Genomic DNA, 23,981 nt, shown 5'->3' on the forward strand with positions numbered 1-23,981 from the left:
ATATACAGACTGTGTTATTTAACATTGTATAGTCCAAAAGTATACTAGAATAAATTAAAATACAATTCCAGACTATTATTTCTAGCTGAATCACTTAAATACAGTGAGAATCAAGATACTCCAAGTAAAGAATGTGGATTCAACTTTTACTGTACAATTGGAATTGAAAAAAAGCTTTACATTTGGTGCAGTCCTGCTATTATTAAAACAGGCCTTCAAGTATCACCTAGTGAATACTTTCACAAATTCAGGTGACATTTAGCAAGTGTTAGAGCCAAAATAACTTCTCAGAGCTATAAAACAGGTCATTTGTTTGGATCTCTGAATGACCTAACCGGGAAGGTATTTTATAAAGCTCGGTAGGTGCTTTGATATTCTTATGTTGTTGTTTGATATTCTTAATGAGTGGAGTTACAGTTTTATTATTTATTTCCTGATAACTTTCAGTAAAGGAAATAAAAGCTAGTGGAATACTGGAAAATTAGGACATGCAAGTGAGAACTGCTATCAAAGCAGACTTCAGTGTTTCTGTTGTGGCTTCAGTTTTATTTTCCCCTGTTCAAGCATTACCTGCTGTTTTATGTTCGTCTTACGATGTGTATAATAGGACTTTAGGTAGCATCGGTATAATCTTTATTTGTGGTTCCCCCCCCCCCACTCCTATAGTTTGCATAAGTACATTTTTTTTGCTTTGCTTATAGACTGATTTCACAGTTTCGTCAGTATTCACTGTTGGAAGAGAGTATATGCTAGCAGTAGAGACTGAGCTCATCAACAAGAGTGTTGGAAATCACCTTCTATTCTTGACACATCCTAGTCTTTGCACAGATAAAACTTGTTCTTTATTCAAGGATTTAGCTTTTATTGCAGTGAGGAAAAAAAATATTGTTTTCAAGTGAGACCTGTGTTCCTTAAAACAATCATTATACTTTCTGCAATTTTAACTGAGAAGAGAAACTAGTTACTCCTCTTTCATGTTTCAGATTGGAGTTCACCTGAATTAAATGTTCTGGATTAATCTTCAAAGTTGTGGAGACAGGAGTTCCCTTAGTTCCAGTTATTAAACTAATTGTGTTCCAGCCCCCAAGGTTTCATTGTTACTTTTTTTCTAACACCCTGTAAGAATAAGGGCTTATTTACTTTGTAGTACATACACTGTAATATTTATTAGAAGTATTTTCGAGCTGTAGACTTTTTATTCTATGGGTAAAGGCAATGAAAAGATAAAAGGAGTAAGGCTCAGTAAAAGATGTTGGCTCTTAGAGGGTAGGAAACATGCTTAGACAAGTAAAAGCTGCTAAGTAAAAGTGTAAAAGCTGGGGACTGCAGCATTACTGTTACTGTGCTCCAGCATTACTTGCATTGCTGCAAGTTCCTTAAGTGCTGTATTCATTCAGCTGAGGGAGACCTGAGCAGTTTTCCCTGGCGCTGCTCAGAATTTTGTTTGAGGCTTATGCACTTCCAGTAAAAAAACAGTCACTGAGACTGAGGATTTGGACCAAGCACCGTGTCTTTGTTACCAATCTGAAAAGGTAGGTTTTGCACTAGTAATGGTGGCTGCTGGGACAGGAGCATGTTCCCATTATGTTGTGTTAACACTTGGCGTATAAGCGCTTCAGCCTCATGCAATGAGGTGAGCTTGGCTGTGGAAAGAATGTGCTGGTTTGGCTTAACCCACAAAGCCTGGACCACGACAGCTGTAAATTGAGGTGAAGAACCTAAGCGTGTGACTACCAGATGTCTTTGTGTTATTATTCAGTAGGCAACACTCTCATGCATTTAACGTGGAAGAATTCCTTCTTTCTTACTTTAGTGTTTTGTGAGGGGATAATGTTGTTTGTAAAAATAAATAATTTGTCTTTTTAAGCAAAGTGTTTGAATAAATTCTGCCTGTAGCTGTGTCCATAAATTTGTCTGGTGGAGTCTTGGTTTGTGCTTGCAATTATTTTTAATTTGGCATAACTTGTGCCAGTTTCCAGAACAAAACAGGATGTGAAATATCCACACATAATGTCAGCATTCTTTAGTTACATACCTATACTTATACCTGACTTCATAGGATTGAAGTGCAGATCTTAATGTTTTGTGCTTCAGTGAAGCTTACGTTTTGCTGCCTAATCTTCCTTTAATCAATAAAAGGTCTGGTCTTACAGTATTAATGCTAAAGCGTATTGATTGTTGCATCCATAAGGCTTTCTGTCCTTCTGCCCAGGTTAGCCTTAAAATCCCCGCTGCGCTCATCCTGCTGGTTTTCTCAAGCTGGGCGTCCCGCCTGTGGCTCGAGGGGCAGGGACTTCTCCTACTTCCCACCACTACTGCAGGAGGATACATAGGTTATCAGCTTAGGAGATGGGTATTTAGTGCAGTTAACCTCAGTGACTATTTGCAAAGACTTTCCTCCAGCTTAATTTAAATTTACATATGAACGAAACTTACTTATGAGCTCTTCATGAAGAAACTACTCATCTCCTGTAATGCAATTCCATATGGCAGAGCATATCTACTCTAATAACGTGGGTTTATTTATATTTGTTATATTCAATTCAAATATTTTAACTTAGCCTTAAGCACTGTCATGATTGATACATTGCAAGAAAAACCTCTCTGAACACTTTAACAAAAAGTTGATGCTAATTTGGTAACAAGAAAATTACAGTTTTAGAATATTTCCCTTAAAGTATTTGTACGAATAGGAAGCTGCAGGTAGGCTATACTCCTGACAGTTCAAGTTCACATGGGTGCTGTTTGATTTTTTTTCTTTTTCTTTTTCTTTTTTTTTTTCCCTTTTTTTTTTTTTTTTTTTTTTTTTTTTCCCTCTCCCCTCTTCTTTAGCTAAAAGGTCAGGGGCCTATGTTCCACTCTCCATCCTCTCCTTCCATTAGTCCTTTGGAGAGAGAGATTTTATTACATCTTTTATTAAAATAGTACAAATAAGATTCCGTATCAACTGATACTTGCATTAGGTTGGAGTTAATGATCTAAAAAGGCACCTTGTAGTTGCATTAAATGGAAAAAAATCTGAACTCGTGTGTTACGTGGTCCTTAAACATAGACAGAAGTTTCATCCCTTGGGTCATACAAATCTGCTATTTTACTGCCTCCAGGAAATAAATGATACTTTGTCAGAGTGTGTCTCTGTAATAGCAGACTAAGCAAACCTGGGCATCTTGCTCTGTTACTACACTGTAAGATCAGAAGTTTTGGCCACATTTGAACAATCATACGGAATTTTAGGAAATAATCAAAGTTCAGAATCTCGGGTAAAGACAAATTTTTTAACTTGTTAAGCAGTTTAAAGACAAAAACAAATCACCTCAACCACCTTCTTAATCAAAAATCCCTGCTAAAGAAGGGATGGAGGAAGGCCAAGCACCGTGCCTTCTTAGAGAAGAGTCCCAAGACTGTCTTGCTTTGCTTGAGAGGTTCTGGCCTCTCTGCTCTTGTACTGCATGTGGATCATCATCTTTGAGGAAGAGAGGTCAGGTGGGGCAAAGTCCTGTTTTCTCTAACTCTCTAGGTAGTAGATGTTGGAGAAAATAAATTCTCTTCTCGTAAAGAGCTTAATTCAGGAAGTACTTTATCCTTCTACATACTTCGGGAGAATTCAGAAGTCAAGATTTTAAGTGATTTGTGTCTTCAGTTTTAAGTATATAAAAAATAAAAGTGTTAAGACTACTGTTTTGTTAGTCTCTTCATAGCTGAGAAAGAGGATGGAAATAGAGATCTTTTTTTTTTTTTTTTTTTTTTGTTAGCTTTGCCAACAGCCTCCATTTTCTAAGATGTCATTATCTCTTATCTCTGTTGCACATCTCTGCTGCTTGTAATTTCCCCAAACAACAGAAGCAGCAGAATAAAATTGGTGTGTGGCTTGTGGTTTTTTTTTTTGACAATGTCATCATTTCACAAAGTATTGCAACCATGATAATGTAATCAATGTCACTTTTTTGCCTTGTTAGAGCTATAGATGGCACCTAAAGCATTCAAGATGACTGTAGGCTTAGAAAAACAGCATTGCACTAGTTCACCTTCTTTGTGTAAGAAGGTAGAGTCTTTACAACCATACAGGAAATACTTTTTTTTTTTAATTTAAAGCATAAATTAAAATTTTCTATTTAAAAAGGTTACTTTAAGCCCCCCTCCCCCCTGCCCCCCTGCTTTCTAGAGAAAGCTTTTCAGCCACCACTGGTGAGTGACTGATTGGATTCTGTAAAAGTTGATATCTTTTCTCTGGTTCTCTGTAGCTCTCATCAGTTCTTTGGAGAGCTGTGTAATAGGTTTAGGTGATTAATTTAGTATTGACTTTTCCTGGCAGCTGGTGGTTTTACACTTCCGTGAGGAAGATACAAAATATACAATGTGTAGTAGAAGAAAAGCAAACTTTAGATATAGCATATGTCAGCAGAGTTTGTCAAAAGCATGGTGTCAAGTGAAAAAAAGTGCATCGTTCTTTCGCTTTGTTAATGGCGTGTTACTTCTAACAATAGCAGTTGAAGCAGTTTTACTTGAAAGTTTGTTTTGTTTTCTTTATATTAAAGAATGTTGTGCTGTATTTGCCAGACTTGCTTCTTCAGGAATAGCTTTACATCAAAAAGTTTTTTCTTTGTGATGGGGAAATACCAGAATGCATTTTTTAAAATGTTATATTTCTAGAAAGCATGTTTATCACCTGTCAGCTAATTGAATTATTTCTCACTTGCTGAGGTACAGGATTTACTTAGTTAAATATTGACTTGATCAATTATTAAAGTTATAATTCCTGACAACATTAAAGTTCTTACAGTATATGTTGATTCATCAGAAGTTGTTAAAGAATTAATATAAGCATGATGTTTTCTCTCTTTTAGCTGTTTCCTGTGTATTTACAGTTTTTCCAGCTTAGTGTGCTTTGTGTTCTGCTCTTATGCTTGCTTGATAATAATAAAGGACTAAATACCATAGCCATTGGCCATCATCTCAGTATGTAAGGTCTTTGTATTATATCTTCTTCCCATATTGGGCCCTCTTGGCATAGGTCATGTTAACTCTTTAATTCTGAATTCTGCAAATATGGTTATCAGAAGAATCAATTATCTGTTAGCCTCTCTTTTGAGATAAGCAGCCATTCTTTCTAGTGATGAAATGATATGTGCATCTGTCCACAGAGCAGGAGACAATAAGTGTGTGTTTCGATATGCAATAAATTAACTTCCTGGGCTAGGAGATTGACACCCTCCTAGTGTAACCTTCAACATTACAGGCATGTTGTGGTTTGGTGGGGGTTTTGGGGGGGGGGGGGGTGTGTTTTTGTTTTTTGTTTATTTGTGTTTTTAAGATTTAAACACAAGCTTTGATGTTGTAAGATTATTTTAAATCTGTTGGAGTTTATTTGCTAATTTTTGAGGTATTTTTAGATTATTTTATACCTTCAGTATTTCCTTGTCTCTTCATAGGACCCCAGCTGAATGCACAACTAGAAGGCTGGCTTTCTCAAGTACAGTCCACAAAGAGACCTGCTAGAGCCATTATTGCACCGTAAGATTGAAATACGTTTTTAGTGTACCTAATAGCTGATGAGTTAAATTCTTCTTTATTTTGAGTGATTTTGAAAACTGGTGGTTTCTAACTAAGAATTTTGGATATGGTATAGAATGGAAGAAATCTGTGCTCGTTTTGGTATATGATTAATTTCCTTTTGCTGATGGACTGAAGACATGACATTCATTTGTGATCCAGTAAGACGGATAAGACATGTATTAGTGAATTATAATCTAAAGATGACAGCTCTTTCACACACTTCTAGTATAGAACAGCTACACATATTTAAAAAAAAAAAAGGCCCAAAAAACTAACCCAACACCCCCACAAAACAAATAAACAAAACACCAACATCACCTCCAAATCACAAGTCAGCAAAGCTTATAACAAAGTAATGAAACAGTATTCAACTATTCCAAATTGTTTGCTTTTGTTATTTTTAGTTTGGTTCCGTTCAGTTTTTTTTTTTTTTTTTGTCCATAGGAGAAATAGGGACCATCTAAATGACTTAGGTGGAATTCAGTTCACTGAAGATGACTGAGACATGTAATGGGAAAAATATGTTGGTCATTCCAATTTATTGTGAGTTGGAAGGAAACGCTAGAAAAAGCACCTTAAAAATGATGTTTTTCCTGTGCTAACATAGCACTGACATAATGTCTGAAGTATTCCATAATAGTATTGAATGTGCAGAAGAAATTGTCCCAAATCTGCATTAAGTCTTTTTCATAGCAATGTCTGGAAAGAGGCATTTTAGCTGTGGATTAGGTAACCTGGGTCCTTTTCCAGAACTGCTGGAGGTCTTCCCATGATCTCACGAAATTGTTTCATTAACCATGCCTTTGTTTTCTCACCTGTAAAGTGGGATATGGCTAATAATATTTTTGTGAAAGACTGAAGAAGCCTGTAGCAGAGGCAACCTTTCAGAAGAGTCTGTTGACATTGTCATATAACATACCTCGCTGGTTCACTAAGTTTCAGTCTCCTGTTGATCTCCTTAGTATGTATGTTAGTACCTTTTTGAGCTCTTCAAAATGACTGAGGTAAGTGATGTTGAAGTAAAACCCCAGGGTAATTTTCAGGATAACTTGCTCCAGGTGTCATTCCGTGGATGCATATACATGCATGTATGCATACATACATATAAATAAATGTAAAATCTTCCAGTGCTGTCAATGGGGAGCTCGGCATCTTCAAATATCGTATATGTCACAAAACTTGGAGCACATATCATTCTCAGTGTCATTGTATAAAAACACTATCTGGAAAGCTGTAGTTGTGCTGCTGCACCTACTTGACTCAAAATAAATTATAACTATTGACCTAGGGTCACAGGTGCTCCATATGAACTCTGGAGGTTGTCAGTTACTGTAATGTGGTTAAAAGAGCTTTCTCTAGCAGCTTGCTGTTCCCTTGTCCCCTGGCTGCACTCTTGGCACTATCATGAACTTCTGATAATACGCGCCTGCCTACTAGTATCTTTTACATGTAATGAAAGGTGCTTTGGTCTGGAGGTTTACATACTAACTTTCAAGTAAATGGTCACTGATAGTTCTTTAACAAATATGTCCCTTGTACGTTCAGTCCTGGAACAGTGCTCTCCATCTGCTTCAGGAGTTGATTTTTGGATCACTCTTACTATTTTTATCTTATTGGGGAAAAATAATATCTACGAGATTAACATTTAATAGCGATATCAACATATTTAAGATGTTAAACAACATTTAACATGTTAACGTTTTTTGTACACCTTGATTTGCAGCCATGCAGGATATACCTATTGTGGATCTTGTGCAGCCCATGCTTACAAACAAGTGGATCCTAATATTACGTAAGTATTAAAGTTTCGCTTTACAAAGTGTAAGACAATGCCATTGCAATTTTCTGAGAAGTTGAATAGTCTTTTTACATTCTTACACGTCATAAGTACTCAAATTTTAATTTTGTACTCTTTTTAGCCTTTTATGCATCCCTTCTGTTTTAACATCATAAATGTTCAAAGTGTTTGGATGTTACAAAAAAAAAAAGTAGTATTGTCAAAAGTGAAAATGTAAAGCAGTATTTTAAAAAATTATTAATAATTATGGTAACTAACCCAAGCTGGGTTGTTTTTGTATTTGTTTTGTTTTTTTTTTTTAACTGGTCGCAGAGTATTTTTGTTTCTCTCTTGTTTTGGTTTTTTTTTTTTGTTGGGAGGTTTTGGGGTTTTTTAAAGTGTATTAAAATATTTGATCATGATTCTGCATTGGTTTTTCAGTGCAGGATTATGGGCTGAATGCAACCAGGATTCTCTTCTGCTGTGGAGAAAGTGACCAGTGTGTGTATATAATATTTGAAGTCAGTGAAAGTTACTTGCTGTAATAATTTTAAATGGACTTGTTTCTAACAGCACGACATTTTAAAAAAAAGAAAAAGTTAAAAAAAAAAAAACAAAATGCTACTGTAGTCTGTGCCTGCCTCTGAAAATATGAATCCAGTCATTCTAGGGTAAAGGAAGATAATTTTTGTGTTCCGCTGACTGCAATGTTTTTTTGAATGACAAAAATTTAAAACATCTCCAGTATTTACTCAAAGTATGTATTTTGCAATGTTAATATAAAAACTGACTAAATCTATCAGTTGCTTATGAGATAACATGTAATAATGCTCTCCAACGACAATGGCTTTGATTCTTTCTAAACTATTGTAAACAAAATTAAGGTAACTTACAATGTGACAGGTAACTAGTTCTTCTAAAATCTCTGGAACGAGTTGCATTCCCCAGGTTCAGTGACGTGGAGTTGATTGAACTTTTTGGATCGTTTACTGTTTTACCACAAGATGTTTAGAATTGGCCAGCCATGCAGCTTTTAGCTGAAGTACTGCATGTTTCGATATTTTGGTTTTGAGCTCTGTAAAAAGCTTTAATATATTAGTATAGCTTACTATAGCACTCCATGTGTAAAAGGAGGGAAAAAAAATCTTTACATGTTTCCCAGCCCTTTAATTCAGTGCCAGGAACAAGATGATGTGATGCTGAATCTGAAAAGCTGAATTCCCTATAAGTTTTTTTTCTTCTTTAAGTCCTTCAGCAGGACACTCAACATCTACTCAAGAGCCAGGAACTGAGGACTTGATGAAATAACATCATGATGACATGTGAAAGCTTGCAGTATCAGCTAACGCTATGAATGTGCAGGGCCAAGTCCCTGTTGTTGATGCAACAACTGGATAAAACCAGCATTTAAGAATGACTTAAATTTGAATTTGGTGAAATCTGAAGTAAGGCTGACCAAGCAAATAAGTGAAAAGCTCTGAATAGATGATAAATCCATAATCCTCATTTGAGGGCACATACCTGTAGTCGTTGAAGGTGGTGCGTAACTGAAGGGTGTGTTGGTCCAAGCAGGGAACCCATAAATCTGTTCTAAGGGGCTATAACACATAATTCTGCCTCCAAATGAGTCCAGACAGATTTCCAGCTAATGAGTGCCCTCTGGTATATAACCTGCTTAAGAGGTTTAAGGCTACAGGAAGCATTCCTGAACAGATCGCATGATCGTTTCTGAGATACTAAGCAAGGCTAGGCCGTGGGCTGACCTGTGGTCGTACACACAGCAGAGTAAAACTCTATTGGTAACCGCCAGAAAATATCACTTTGTATGTTTTTATTAAACTTGTTACTCTAAACCAAGTCTCTGTACAATTGCATTTGTCTAAATTGTGGGCTTTTGTGTTAACTGTTGTAGCCGAAAAATTTTCATTCTTGGGCCTTCCCATCATGTGCCCCTTTCCCGATGTGCGCTTTCCAGTGTGGACATTTATAGAACACCTTTGTATGATCTCCGAATTGACCAAAAGAGTAAGTGCATGATCAAACGTACATCTTGAAGATTGCTGAGGCTTTAGTTTTAACTATGGTACTACAGCGCTTGTTGTTGGATGCTTTGTTGCTTTTAAGTGGCATACAAATGTAAAACTGTTTTTATTCCAGTGAAAGCTAACGTCTGAAAGAGCCTGGTGGTTGCAGACATTGCTGTATTATAACCTTAGTGTCTCTTTTGGTCCTGCAAGTAAAGAATTCTCAGTCTTTGCTTATCTTTTTTTAAATTACAAGCGTGTGCCTCTTGACAAGTGAACTTTAAAAGGGATCTCAAAATTTAAAAGTATTACATTTGAATAATAGCTCACTACACACCTGCTCCATTATTCTGTGAAGTAGTCTGCAAAAAAAAAAATCAGTGCTTTAGTTGTTTTGAGTTTATTTCAGATAGAGGAATAACAGAGGAGTAAAACAGAGGCTCTAAGCAACCTGATCTGGTTGAAGATGTCCCTGCTCCTTGCAGGGAGGTTGGACTAGATGGCCTTTGAAGGTCCCTTCCAACACAAACTATGAAAACACTGCTTTTATTTGGATGCATTATTGCATGTGACTTTTTTAAACTGGCAGAGTACATACAGAACTTAAACACTGTTAGTCCATGAAATACCAGTCTTTCAGACTAAACTTAAAGGTGTGATGAAGGTGGTATTTTGACTTCGATGTGTTTTGAGGTACACCTAAATAATACAATAACTTTTTCAGAAGGGTTAATTAGCATAGATGCGTTGCTGTTTCGTCATGACTGTGATTAAGCAAGCTAGTTCAGGATTTCTACACAGTGCTTGCAGAAATTTCCTTAGGTAACAAATGTTTTTGTTTCTGTAGAACTCCTTTATGGCGTAGAGAAGGAGGCACAGGCCTCAAATTTTTCATCCAGTGGGGAGTTTTTGAAATGTAGAGATTACTGTGCATACCACCAAGCACACTTGAGAGTAGAAAATATATATGTGGATTACTTCATAACTTGTCACTATCTCTAGATTTCGTGATTCAGTTAATAATAAATTGTATTAAATAGTAACACATCCAGTAATGGCTCAGCTGATCAGCAATTTTTAATTTTTTTTTTTAAACATGATGGTGTAGTTTTGGGAAAATAAGAATTTAGTGAATGGGCAAATGCATGCATATTTTGAAATGTGTTTTATTTGTGTTACTTAAGATTTGTATCATAACTGAAAATCTTTCTATATACTAACAAGGTCACTGATTTAACACACTTATTTTGTAAACTGAATCAATTATGTTTGTATCTTAATGACCTGAACATAATTTTAATCCTGAACTTATTTAAAAACAAGTGATTTACAATGACAGCCCTTGGAGGCAAGTAATTTATTATAGTGGGCTTGTCCTGATAAAGATGCACTGTCGCTTGCTTTACAGTGTTTAAACAAACAAACAAAACAAAACAAAACAAACAAAAGTAGTAAATGTTGATCTTTAATTCATTTCAGTTTATGGAGAATTGTGGAAGACTGGAATGTTTGAGCGTATGTCCCTACAGACAGATGAAGATGAACACAGCATTGAAATGCATTTGCCTTATACTGCTAAAGCCATGGAAAGGTACTCGGGCTAATTACTACTTCTGCAAGAATGAGTGTTGTGTACATTAAATGTTTGAACTACATGTAAAGTGCAGTAGGAAGTAATAATACTCTTTGTGGTATATATTACCCTATATGGTGTACAATAACCACACACTCACCCCCTAATAAAAATTTTGAGGAAGAGAGGGTCAGAGACTAGAATTAGTTGCTATAATAGAAACTATGAGTGGAGCAAATACCTGAATGATAAAATTGTAACACCTCTTATAAACAGGTTTAGATGTTTATATTGACTTAATAGAATTAATAGTAGCATGGTTTCATGAATCTTTCTCAATAGCTGATTTTTTTTTTTTTCAAGGCATCTCTGAAAGAAGTTAAAATACTAATAGGTGCGTTCTGTGAAATTTTAAGTTTGTTTGGAGCCTTAATACTAATTTTGAAAATAGGCTTCTATTTACATGTGCTATTTCAGATGAGTATTTAGAATAATTTTTCTTTAAGGGTGAAAACTTTTGTCAATTCGTGGTGAGTTTTTTATATGTTGGAAAATTACCTAACATTTGTGCAGCATCTATAGAGGGAGAATTTAATTCTTACTTGTAGTGCTGATTTCATTGTGTCTTGTCTGTTTGTTTGCCTGGTATTTTCATGTTGCAGCAAAGATAAATACTGTTTTGGGGGAGAGGGTTTTCTTTTCTGAAATTGAAGTAGTTTCAGGTTCTAAAACAACTTCCTAAGTGTGTCCTTACCAAATTAACTGTATCTTCAATAGTGCCCTTTGAAAACATTCTGCAATTTCAGTTAGCAAGCCCTAAAAAAACTTCAGATGTTACTTGAATTACAACCTCTTTTCTTTTGCTTATAAGCCATAAGGATGAGTTTACTATTATTCCTGTGTTGGTCGGAGCACTGAGTGAGTCAAAAGAGCAGGAATTTGGAAAACTCTTCAGTAAATACCTAGCTGATCCTAGTAACCTCTTTGTGGTTTCTTCTGACTTTTGCCATTGGGGTAAGTTTCACATCTTTTCATTGTAGCAGTATGATGAATATTTTTTAGTGGTTTTCAAATAATGTATTTTATTAAACATTGAACTCTTAAACTTCTGGTTAAATGTATTTTTGAAATGTAAATGCTGCTGTAAAGCTAAAAAAGGGTTTTTTTTTTTCTTTTAATCTCAAACAATAGATGAAAAATATTAATGTGGTAATATGTTTTCAGTGTAGTGGAGGAGCTAAATGGTGAAAGTGTATGGGTTTATATGCATCTCTTTAGTGTTACAATGAAGTAAGTGTTTGAAGTTTCTTGCTCTTTTTACTCTTACTTTAAGCACCTCAAAGCAACTTGCAAAACTAGGTAAAAATTCACTGGACATGGCAACATCCCTGTGATGGAAATAAGTTTTGTACATTTTACTGCTGGGTAAGATAGCAAGAGTATTTATGCCAATTCATCAGAGCTATCCCAGTTCATCTTGGTGGCAGAGCTATAAAGACTCCAGAAGCCTTGACTTCTGTCCTGTTTTAACACTTTATTTTTCTTCTAAGTGTGATAATAGCTGGAAAAGGGACTGCTTCAGAAAGATATGTTTTATGTTACACAACAGACCTTCTTCCCTTTTTTCATTGTAATCTTTGGTCAACTTATGTAATTAAGTGCATATTTTACTCGTCTTTGAATTGTGGAATAGGTGGGGATATATAAGAATGACCTGGGTTCTGTTGTGGCTAATGAACCATCTAGAACTGTTCACTGAATTATCATGAACTTTTTCTTTTAACATTCATTTACTGTGGGTATTGTTGTACGAGCAGAAGTAGCTTGACTCCAGGGCTGACTTTGTAAAGAGGGATAGCAAAAAGAAATGTTGCTTTACTTTTTAATTTACAGAATTGGATTCCAAAGCAATAACAGACAATTAACGAGTGATACTACAGGGTCAGTTTTACATAGTAGGTTTTTCTTTAGGATTGTAGCTGCTCGTCATGTATTTTTTACTTCGCTTCTGGGCTGCTCCTTTGCCCTAGAATTTCCTCAGTGGAGCTAAAAAGTATAAAATAAATGAAGATTACTACTTTACAAATATTATAATTTCAATTATTTAGTAAATACTAGGGAGTGTTTTAGCTACGGTTTTTCCCTTTTTTATTTTATACATGATTTTTGTTTCAAGGTCAGAGGTTCCGTTACAGTTACTATGATGAATCCCAAGGAGAAATTTATAGATCCATTGAGCACCTAGATAAAATGGTAAGTTTTCAGATTTGGTGGAAATAACTAACAAATTTCTCCTGTACATTACATTTCTTTAATACTTTAGACATTTCTCTAACAAAATATATTATAGATTAGCTATTTTATTGAATGTATACTTTTCCTTTGTTTACCACAATAAGAACTTAGCTGTTGGTTTTTAGCTAATATCCGCCATTTTACTGACTGCGCACAATATTTGCAAGTATAATCTAGTAAGCATAATTAACGAGAATAAATGCATGTTCACCTATCTAAAATCCCGTAGTGTAATGTGTAATTCCTATCCACATACCCTCTTAAATTTTTCAAGAAGCAGTAAGAATTATGAAATGAGTACTATGGTAGTTCAGGTTTGATAGCTATGATACCTGCTTATCGAAACAGCATTGTGATTACTCAGATGGTTTCAGCAACATCCATTTTGAGGAGGAAAGGCTGTATGGGATTGTGCCAGTCGGGAAAATGAAAGTCTATGTTTCCTTGGGAGTAGCCTTCCCCCTACCCCTTACTCTGTAGTAAGTGGAGGGGAAAAGCAATAGACCATACTTCATTCTGGGTTTGGCAAATGGCTGAAAAGAGTGCTAAATACATGAAGATCATTATGCCAATTATGCTGCATTTTCCTTGCAGCCACAGGAGCCGAGGATTTCTTTTTGAATGAAAAAATTGTGTTAACGTTCAAGAGTATACTTAAGGCACAGAATAGAAGTAATTCCTCTAGAAATACGTAACCTTAAAATTTATTTTAAAACTGTTTGGATCATTTATGTAACTTCTGTAAAATCTGTTAGAAGAAAGAACTGTTGTTCAGGGCATGATAATTTTTTTTCCTTGTCTTGAAGGAATAAATTCTATCTGCCAGAGGGATCTCGAGTTTTTTGCTTTGTGTATCCATATTAACCTCTTTGTTTTTCCACTATTCATCACTGGAATAGAAATAGTAAATAATTTGCCTTCATTCTATTTATCCCACTTCTAATAATTCTTGTTGTCAGTTGAGAGTTTTCTCTATAGAGAGAAATGTTTTTCTACGGAGTCCCAGAATTTGCAGCTCTTGCATGTTTTTGCAGGACAGCAGATTAAGGTGCATTAGCAAACATTAGTTTCCCCCATTAATGTCTGTGGTGAAAGCTTGTAGGAAGACTGGACTTTGGCATTTAATTACTTTTAGTGGGTATGTTGTGGCACTAGCTCTTTCATTTTGGCAGTTATTCAGCCAAAAGGAAATGACATTTTTTGTAACATTGAAGATGATGTGTGCTGTTTAATAACTGTGAAAATACTTTTCAATCTTAAGTTTAACTGGAAAACTAAACATGCTGCATAGCAGTATACTGTATTTATTTTATTGCCTGTTGATATCATGACATATGTGAACACATTACTCTATATTCAAACTCTGTACTGACTAGGTTGTGCTTTTGGTGAATTTCAGCAATTTCTGTTTAGCAGTATTGTGGGTACACATGGGACACTTTCCACAATGATCTCCCTTGTAAGTTTCTCCAGCTTTTGGAAGGAGTTGATTCAATTTTATATGCCCTACTCAGCTACTTCTTTTTTCCTTAGATAAATATTGAATTTTTAATGTCATTTGGCATGCTAAATAAACTTATATTGTTGTAACCACTAGGCCTCTTGACAGAGAAAATAGCATTAAGATAGAGACATAACTGTACTAAAACCATCAGAGAGGTTTTAACCTCTACTATTGCTGACCCAATAATTTCATTGGACCTAAGTAGTAAAGCAGTTGGCTGAGTGCTTTGTAAGCAGGAAGATATTCTGGGTTAAGATGAAATTACTTTTCCTTAGAAATACCCTTGTGGGAGGACAATGGTCTCTTCCTTATTTAGTCTGGACCTTAAGTACAGATGCACGAAGATTTTTCCTGGCTAGTGCATAAAAAACACTAAACGCTTTGGGCATTGAAGATTTACTAACCTGGTAACCACTAAGAAATTTTATTTGCTGTGATTTTAAGTTAGAGCCCTTAGACTCCAGCATAAAAAAAAATACAGAGTAGTAAATATTGCTGGGCAGACATCAGTTTCTCCATGGTAACTCTTAATGTGACTGCTCTGTTACCCTGGGAGTACAACAGTGTACCTTGTGAACAGAGTAAACAGCCCCGTGGTTAATAGGGGTACCTTAGGGAATGATTCTTAAATGAAGAGTTAGAGTTGAGCAGCTGATGTGCAATAATTTGTTTATATATCATAACCTGATACTTACCATCTTTTTAAATGGAAGTGGAGGAGTATTCTGTAAGACATCGTTGAAAAATAATTATTTTTTTATTATGGCTAGCCAGAAAATGCAAACTGCTCACTTCAATCTTCAGTGCCAGATTGCTCATTTTGTGTCTCTTTGTGAAACCTTATGCCTTGAATCAACAGGAGGATTCTGTTACCCCGAGCGCTGGAAAGGGAGGATAATGCAGGCAATGAGGACAGCTGTGCAGAACAGCCAGCAGTTAACTGTGCAGGAGCTCTGCATCACATGGGGTGGCTTCTCAGGTGGCTCTAATGAACTGCTGAGTTCTGGTGGCTTCTGCAGTGCTGCTATGGTATGCCGGCACCTTGCACAGTGCTCCAGCCTGGGAAGGCTTCTTAGCTCGGGCATAATGCAAGACCACGACTCTCTGCCTGGATGCCCAGCTCCCTGCTGTGCGCAGCCAGTAATTTTCTTGTTGGTTGTTTGTCTTCCAGTCTGAGGGACTCACACATGCAAAGACAATTGGACTGGCTAGTGCTAGACATTTGCTTCTACTTCCATAAGTGCGCTACTACTGCTTATTTTGTGTGAAGAAGCATCTGAAGTAACTGATTGCAAACTTAAACTTGACCAGCTGAAGGATTATTGGAGTGTAGTATAAAATAAACCTGTGGGTTGGTATGGTTTTTTTGTAAGCTTGTAGATACTTGATCCTATAGGGGATGACATTTAAGATTGTAACTGCTTTTAATCATATTAAGTGCACTGTGCTAGGATATTTTAGATGCCATTTAGAGTGTCTGGTTAACTGAGATATGCAATTTCCATGCGATGCCTTAATAACCATGTGATAAACTGGCAGAACTATGTGATGCATTTTTATCATGTGGGTTTTGTCATGTATTTTAACTCTGTTCTAAACTATGCCCAGCTGAGTTATTTTGAATGTTGCAAATTATTAGCTTCATACTTCTGCTTTTTAGAAAAATAAAACACAACTTGACAAACATTTCCTTGGTTCCTCAACACCATTTTTTAATGAGAAACAAACTTGGTAGTCTTTGCTCCTCTGCCACAACAATTTTTAAATACAGAAGATTGAAAAATTCAGTACAGATGAATGCTTATAGGATATGTGTTAATACCAGTTTCCTATGGATTTTCTCCAGTCTGTGATGTATGGAGCTCTGTTGTCATTTGCTGGGATGAACTGCATAGCTCTAAATGTTTTGCAGTGCTGAACTGTGCATTGAAATAAGCTTACTAGGCATTCTGATAAATCCATGTCCATTCATTTAAGACAAATGCTCAAATGCCTCTGCCCAGTATGTTCCAGTGACTTACAGCTATAAAATGAGTCTTTCTATTGAGCAGCCATTTTCATTTAAAAAAAAAAAAGCTGAGAAAGGGTTTACAAATGGAGAAAATACATTCTTATGAGCTGTTCAGTATCTAAGTGCCTTATGCATGTTTATTTTCACTTGACTATACAGTTAAGTTTGGTTCTGCTTTCTTTAGCTGTGTATTGACATGTACAATTTACAAGTAAATGGATGGTTCAAAGGTATGCTGCTTAAACTTTAGAAATACAATTATATCTATGTAGTCATTGCTAGTTAAAGAATAGCTACCTTTATTTTCTGGGGACTCATTTAGGTTCTGTAGATCTGGAGTGAGTAACAGCTGTAATTACCAGCCGGGTCTCCAAACACCCTCTCCATAACCCTGGAAGAACTGAGCTCTTGCCAGGAATTGGTCAGCATAGTTTGGTTTTACTTTTCCATAAAGTTAATCTCTTTATGAATTAATCTTATGTCTGGTTTTAATTAAAAGTGGTGGTTATGGTTGCTGTTTTCTAATTCTCCCTGACTCTCCTGGGAATCTCCAGCTCCTCCATTGTAAGTTGTGATCCAGTCTGAATAATTAGTGTATCTGCCAGAGCAGCCAACACCCTTGCAAAGTATTCAAGAGGTTTCACTCTTTAGGTAGAGACTCCAGACAGACTGCTTCCTGCATTGTGACTTCTGCTTTTATCACACACACTTTCCCAAAAGCAGGGGAAGAAGCTGGGACAATTGCAGAAACCTTAGGAGAAATTATCTCCCTCTCTAATATCAACCTCCCATTGTTCCCGTGCAAAGTGTATGTCTCTTTTTTTTCCCAGTCTCTAAGGAAAATCTTCCTGTTACATGAGCTATGCAAAAGAACTGAATTAGTGAGTGTCTGGAGCTCATTTACCTGGTGAAGGGAATTAATAATTTTCGGAGGAAGGAAAAACACAAGAGGATAGAGTCTAACACAGGCAAAATAGCAAAGCCATGATAAAAGCCAGACAATAAATTATGTAGACTTGCTTTAAGCTACTTTCATTGTATTTGATCTGCTCTGTGGGATGGGGTAAGAGTAGGCTGTATCTGGAGTTGTAGGATTCTTTCTGCTTTTAAGAATACAAATGTTTGTATATGTGGAAGGTTTTGTTTTCCATACATGTACTGGTTTTCATAGTATGACTCCATGGGATCATAGGTCTCACTGTGGATGGAGAAAAGGATGTGTATATGTGACAGCCTCATGTAAAGTAGAAGCATCATCTCCTTGCTCTTCTGCACCAAATTTCTAGTGCTTTAGATATGTGCTGGATCCCCTTATTATGCTGTGAGCAGATGACCAGCCGGTGCCCAGATCAATTGCCTTGCGTGCCTGATGTCTCTAGGATACATTACGCTTGCTACATGCTTGAATTGCATGCGTGTATTTTGATGATTTGTCTAGAGTTTTTGGACATCCAGAAGTCCCAGGCAAGTGGGAGCCCTGAGCTCTGTTGCCAGGGAGAGATGGAGGCAAAACTTCTTCCTGCTTGGCCCTTTTAGTAAATTTGTCTGGTTATTGCTGTATAAAATCCTATGGAAGTAGGGCACCCTTGGAGGTGGGGATCGGCTAGTCTGCTGGAGGAGCTTTTCTAACATGAACTTCACTGATATCTGCAAAGATAGCTCCACAGATCTGTGGATCATTGACAGCTTTGGAAGAGCTCCTGCACTTTTAGTTTGGCAAGGGATGGCAACAAGATGAGTACAAGCTAAAGCTCACGTGCTGAGATTACCTTGATACCCTTGATACGAATTAGAGGTTTTTTAGTCCTGAAGTATTCTGTGTTGTCATAAATAGGTGATGTATAAACGCCTGCTTATGAATGTGTGAAGTGATCATTGCTATCGATTCTTTTTCAGGGTATGAGCATTATAGAGCAGCTAGATCCTGTATCTTTTAGCAATTACTTGAAGAAATACCATAATACAATATGTGGAAGACATCCTATTGGTGTATTATTAAACGTAAGTAACTTTTGCTCTGTTGAAAAATGTAACTTTTAGCAAGATGCTTACATTTGTTTTGAACACAGTATTACTAAAATATTCATTAGTTCTAAAATGGCAAGTCTTGAATTAATGTATTTTTTCCAAGTGTTCTCAATTTGGTCTCCAATTTCTGTGTCTTGCATACAGAGAAATGTAAGCTCTTACAAGGGCAGAGGGTTTTCAGTTCCCTAAGGCAGATGAGATACCATGTTCATTTTGAATTTCAATGGAATACAATAATTCACTTTCTCTTGCCCCTAAGTAAACAAACAAATAAATCCATCTCCCTGAAGAAGTGTATCCTTACTCTTTTGAATCGTAGCTAGCTAGTGTGAGTGCCTTGTGATGTCTGGCAGTGTTTTTCAGTTTTGCAAATATGATGAGAGGTTGCCTCTGTAAGTATTGGTGCGGTGCACTATTAACTCATAAATTAATGGCAATTAGAATTTGGATTAACTGATACTTTCTAGTTACCGTATTCTGTTACGGTGATGCAGTACAGATACAAACCTGGCTTAACTTAGTTGTCTAAATTGGGTCACAGCTGCTTTACAGCACTGGTGGAGTGCTGCAGATTTGTCACATTGCTTGAGTGAATCTCACTGTATTTTTACTGTAGTTCAAATCTGAAACAGGAAGCATGTTAACCTTTTTAAAAGGGAAAACTTAATTCACTGGAAATGTTGTCTATATGGAACATACAGACTTTTTTTTTTAAGCGGAGTCTATAAAAGTTTGTATGAGCAATACCAATATTGGGGATGCATGTAGCAAAATTCAGTACTATGACAACTCTGCAAAAATATCCAACTCTTAACTTCAGATAATTATTAGTTTTGCAGTGAATACTGAGCTAAGTTCTGTTCATTCACTTTTGCCAATTGTCTGTCACACTTGAATAAATTATCATGGTACATTCTTTTTCTTTAATGGAAGAGATATGATCTAAAAAGTGTTAATAGCATTGGGTTTTTTTTCTGTTACATCTGTGTAACATTGTAAAGGATCTATTTTGAAAGGTTGTTTAGTATTGCTTTATAGAGCTGCATGGATGTACGTAGTGCAGTGGGAGGAGCATCAGTGAGTGAAATGGCCAGTTATTTGGAGGTGCTTATATGATTATGAGAGATGGTGCAAGGACCCTTGAGAGGAGGGAAGAGGACTGAGATCTAGAAAATGTCGTAATTTCACTGATACCTTTTTTTTTAACAGCTTTTTTTTCCTCTCTTCAGGCTATCAATGAGCTCCAGAAGAATGGAATGAATATGAGCTTTTCATTTTTGAATTATGCTCAGTCAAGCCAGTGTCGAAACTGGCAAGACAGCTCAGTGAGTTATGCAGCTGGAGCACTTATGGTCCACTGAACCCGCTGAATGCTCAGGGATGGCACCTGCACACACTCTGTATACGGGGTCCCAGCCTAGCCCTTACAAAGATACAGTCCTTGGTCTTTGGGTATACTGAAACCTCAAACTAATAGAACTCTCTTCTTTTCTAGTAGGTGTAGTCCTTCCTTAGTTTCAATTTATTTTAAAATGCTTTATTGTTTAGGACAATGGAAGGAAGGCTGGTATCGAAACATTTTGTGATTTTTTTTTTTTTATTATTATTTTATTTTTATTAATTTTTTTTTTAAGATAATGGCTATGAAGGCATGGTGACAGACAGTCCTTACAAATACAACATGTAAAGCATTTACCATATTCTAAATTTGCACTCTTTGCAGATCTGTGCACATGTACTCAGCTTTCAGAATAGTTTTGCAAGATGTAAACAGAAAAAAGGGTGGAAGCTTTTTAATAAAAGAAAAAAAAGGAAAACAACGCATTTATAAATGATCCTGTATTAGAATATAATAAAACTCCAGTATAGTCAGTTACTACCAGTGATGTACAACAGATATCTTCTATTTTAGTTGCTAATAAAGGGCTACACAAACCAAAATAGTCTGATTTAAACTTATTGCTTTGTGTTCTGTATGTGGCTGCTTGTCATTAACATTCTTTATCCTCATTTCTTATGCTTGATAATTCAGCCATTCTGTAAAATACTTCAGAATGTATTTTTTATTCAACATTTCTTGTGACTACTCTATTTACAGATTTTTTTTTAATCTGAAACCTGCACTATGAGTTCAACTGTGCAAAAGAATTTTAAAAACCTTTTGTATATTCTAATTCTTTGTTTTAAAATTATCTATAAAATAGTATCTTTTAGTATGTGATACAAATTTGTATCAGAAATACACTTTTAATGATTTTTATGCTCAGTTTGGTTATTAAAGTTAAAAAGATGTAGTATTTTTTTTTTTAATTACTTAAAATTGAAAACAAACAGTAGCTTGAAAATGATAATTCTTAGAGTGTCAAGCATTTATAGGTCACCGAAGCCATACAGAACTAAGGTCAAGCAATTATTCCTCAAATATTTAATTGGGAGAGGAAGGTAAGGCTTCTCTTTTAAAATTTTTATTTATTTTTTATTCTTTGACTGTGGGTAGAATTGTTTCATGTTCTTTAAACATCATCACATTTTAAGAGTTCTTGAAATTTCTTCCAGCCAAAATAATGGTGTAATTATTTGAGTTACCATTCCTGAAGACTTCCTTTCATTCTAATAAGAAATGCAAAGTAGGATGGCAGTACTGGCTCATTATCTAAATGGAGATTTCATTCCCTGATATTTTACCTGCTGTGAAGCAACCTCCTGGTACATTCAGCTTTTCTGAGTGGCAGAGGGGAATTTCAGAATTCAATTCAGATTATATTTGAAAGCTGTGGGAATTGCTGCATGCAAAGTGTTCACCTGAGAGCACACCAGACATCTTGTTTATTCCTATTAAAATACCCCTTTGCAAACAGGCACTGCTTGCACCAGTTCTGTTTTCCTTATCACACTTGGCCACCATTTTAATAGTAACAGATGAATGCTCCATTTACAAAATGAACTACTTTGCAGATGTTCAAAATCCATCTCAAATACCAAATTCCTTTGCTTGTCCGTTCTTTTAGTTGCCTTAATGCTCTCCCTTGTTCTTGGAAAGTCTCAGCAGCAGACAGGGAAAACAGCTTTCAGATTACTTTTGGCAGACCAGCAGGAAGGCTGTACAGGTAAAACTGAATTGGTAGCCAGTCTTTATAAATACTTGTCTGACTGTGCCTTATTAAAAAAGTAGTTTGATCATGAAGACTTATTTTTTTTAAATATTTGGTGAATACAAGTTTAATTAGGGCTGAGGTTTCTTTCAGTCTTATGCCAAATGCTTAACGTCATTACTGAAACACATAGTTAATTGGAACAGTTAAGTATACTTTCTCCCTCAGATAATTAACTTCTGAATACAACTGGCTAAGTTGCATCTTAGTTCTGTAAGATAGCTTAATAAAAACAACAAATAACTGGAAGAGATTCAAGGAAATTGGTCAGCCATTTTGCTTAGCACAATGTTATGAGATATCTTACAGTGAAAGCACTTCACATGTAAACTGTGTAATGTATTTCAAAATAAAGTTTTGAATTAAAATGGGAATTTCTGTGCCTACTAATAATAATCAGCAATGACAGTTCAGAAGCCCACTCAGAAAAATTTAAAGCTTTGTAAAAATCTGCACTAACTTAGAAAGATTTGTTGTAAAAACCTTGTTTGTTTGAAAGCAGAAAACACTTGACTTCAAAGAACTCTTCTCCTTTTTTTTTTTTTTTTTTGGTTGGTTTTTTTTTTGGGGGGGAGGGGGTTGGAGGGAGTTGACTTCAGTGCTCAGTTTCCTGTTGTGTCAGTTGGAAAAGCAAATAATCTCGTGAAAAGATCTTCACTCAGGACTATAGTTTCATTATTTTAGCTTTACCACACGTTTTATCCTCACTTAAATATATACTTGAAGATAACATTTTTGGATGAAGAGTGTCTGGTTTAGACAATATCGAATACTCAGTCCTGTTCACTTTTGTGGAGGTTTCTTCTGTGCGTAGGATGACTGAGCTTTGACCACTCTTCTGGTGCAATAAATCCAGCCAGAGATGTGATTCTCATTTTAAAATTTTGGCATTTTAGAGAAATGTGTAATGTGTGAAAATGTTGATTAAAATACTCCTTTGTTTTTCTGTTCTCATGTTATTCATGAAAGAGCTTCATGGATTTGGGTTTGTTTTTTTTTTTTTTTTTTTTAAATACTGTCTTTAAAAAGTGCTTTTAAAGTACTGTCTGCTGAATTCTTAATTGTTCAGCTTAATGGTTTTGACATTGAAATGGAGCACTGGATCTTCCACTGCTTCAGTTTAGATCAGCAGAAGCAGGAGAAAGCACAGGCGTAAGCAGCATCCCTGCTGCTGGGTGGTGAATGCGTCTGTGGGCATCGGGAGCCTCTTCTTGCTTTTATCTGAGCCTGAAAACACATGCCCCTTGCGGCACCTGGGAGCTCTCTGTATGGTGCGAGTTAGGTGTAGCTACTTCAGCTTTCACCCTTCATCACTTCATGATGACTGTTTGGCTTCATTTATTTATTTATTTTTTAAGTAATTACTTGAGTGGCTTTGATCCAATGTTATTATTTGAACTGAACTCTTACTCCAGTGCAGTCTCCTTTCTTGGAGCCTTTGGAAATGCTGAGTTTGCCTGGGTATTTTTAGACCCAGCTCTTGCTCTTGCTCTTTCCCAGATGGGGGCTCTTTGCTGTGTCTTGGGGGTTCTGGATATTGCTGCAGGCTTTACTCGGGAATTCGGGACTGAAATCTCAAGCATTGAAATGGGGAGTTGCCATTTGATGCCTGCACACAGAGTCTCCTGGTACTTTGGCATGTCACTTCAGTGGTTGGTGTAAGGTTTTTCTGTTTCATGTTTGTCCTTTTCCCCTTATTCCCTCAGGAAAAATGCTCTCCTCTGAATCAAAAGAAGCTTTGCTTTCAAATGACATCAGTCACCATGACTTGCGATTGTTATTTCCTTGGGCTGAGTTTAGTGTGCTAACTAGCATCTGATCCGCTTTCAGAAATTGCCCAAACTATTATGTTCATGGAGAAATGTTTAAAGTCCCTTGTATAGGTGACCTTTTGCCTTCCTACTTCTGTGAGAAACTTTCTGAAATTAACCCTTGAAGTCAGCCTATGAAAAGATCTTCAGTGTGAAGAAAAACTGAATTTCAGGATCCAGTTTAGTGCACCTCAAAGACGTGAGAGTTTTGGTTCAGGGCCCACAGTGCAGCCAGATGGCCTTTTCAATAGAT

General features: G+C 36.2%; 1 protein-coding gene across 1 annotated transcript in view; it reads left to right on the plus strand.

Annotated features, from left to right (window-relative positions):
- The window catches only part of MEMO1 (mediator of cell motility 1), a 29,902-nt gene extending 7,034 nt beyond the window's left edge, over positions 1 to 22,868 (plus strand). The window contains exons 2-10 of the mRNA XM_086745293.1: positions 5,430 to 5,511; positions 7,277 to 7,345; positions 9,243 to 9,355; positions 10,834 to 10,945; positions 11,799 to 11,941; positions 13,104 to 13,180; positions 18,634 to 18,738; positions 19,995 to 22,468; positions 22,503 to 22,868. Coding sequence (XP_086601419.1) covers positions 5,430 to 5,511; positions 7,277 to 7,345; positions 9,243 to 9,355; positions 10,834 to 10,945; positions 11,799 to 11,941; positions 13,104 to 13,180; positions 18,634 to 18,738; positions 19,995 to 20,126 — 833 coding nt within the window. The 3' untranslated portion in view covers positions 20,127 to 22,468; positions 22,503 to 22,868. The remainder of the gene's footprint in view (positions 1 to 5,429; positions 5,512 to 7,276; positions 7,346 to 9,242; positions 9,356 to 10,833; positions 10,946 to 11,798; positions 11,942 to 13,103; positions 13,181 to 18,633; positions 18,739 to 19,994; positions 22,469 to 22,502) is intronic.
- Positions 22,869 to 23,981: the final 1,113 nt, after the last annotated feature.

The sequence above is a fragment of the Chlamydotis macqueenii genome, chromosome 3 (assembly GCF_036417535.1).
Source record: "Chlamydotis macqueenii isolate bChlMac1 chromosome 3, bChlMac1.mat, whole genome shotgun sequence".
NCBI classification, from domain to species: Eukaryota; Metazoa; Chordata; class Aves; order Otidiformes; family Otididae; genus Chlamydotis; species Chlamydotis macqueenii.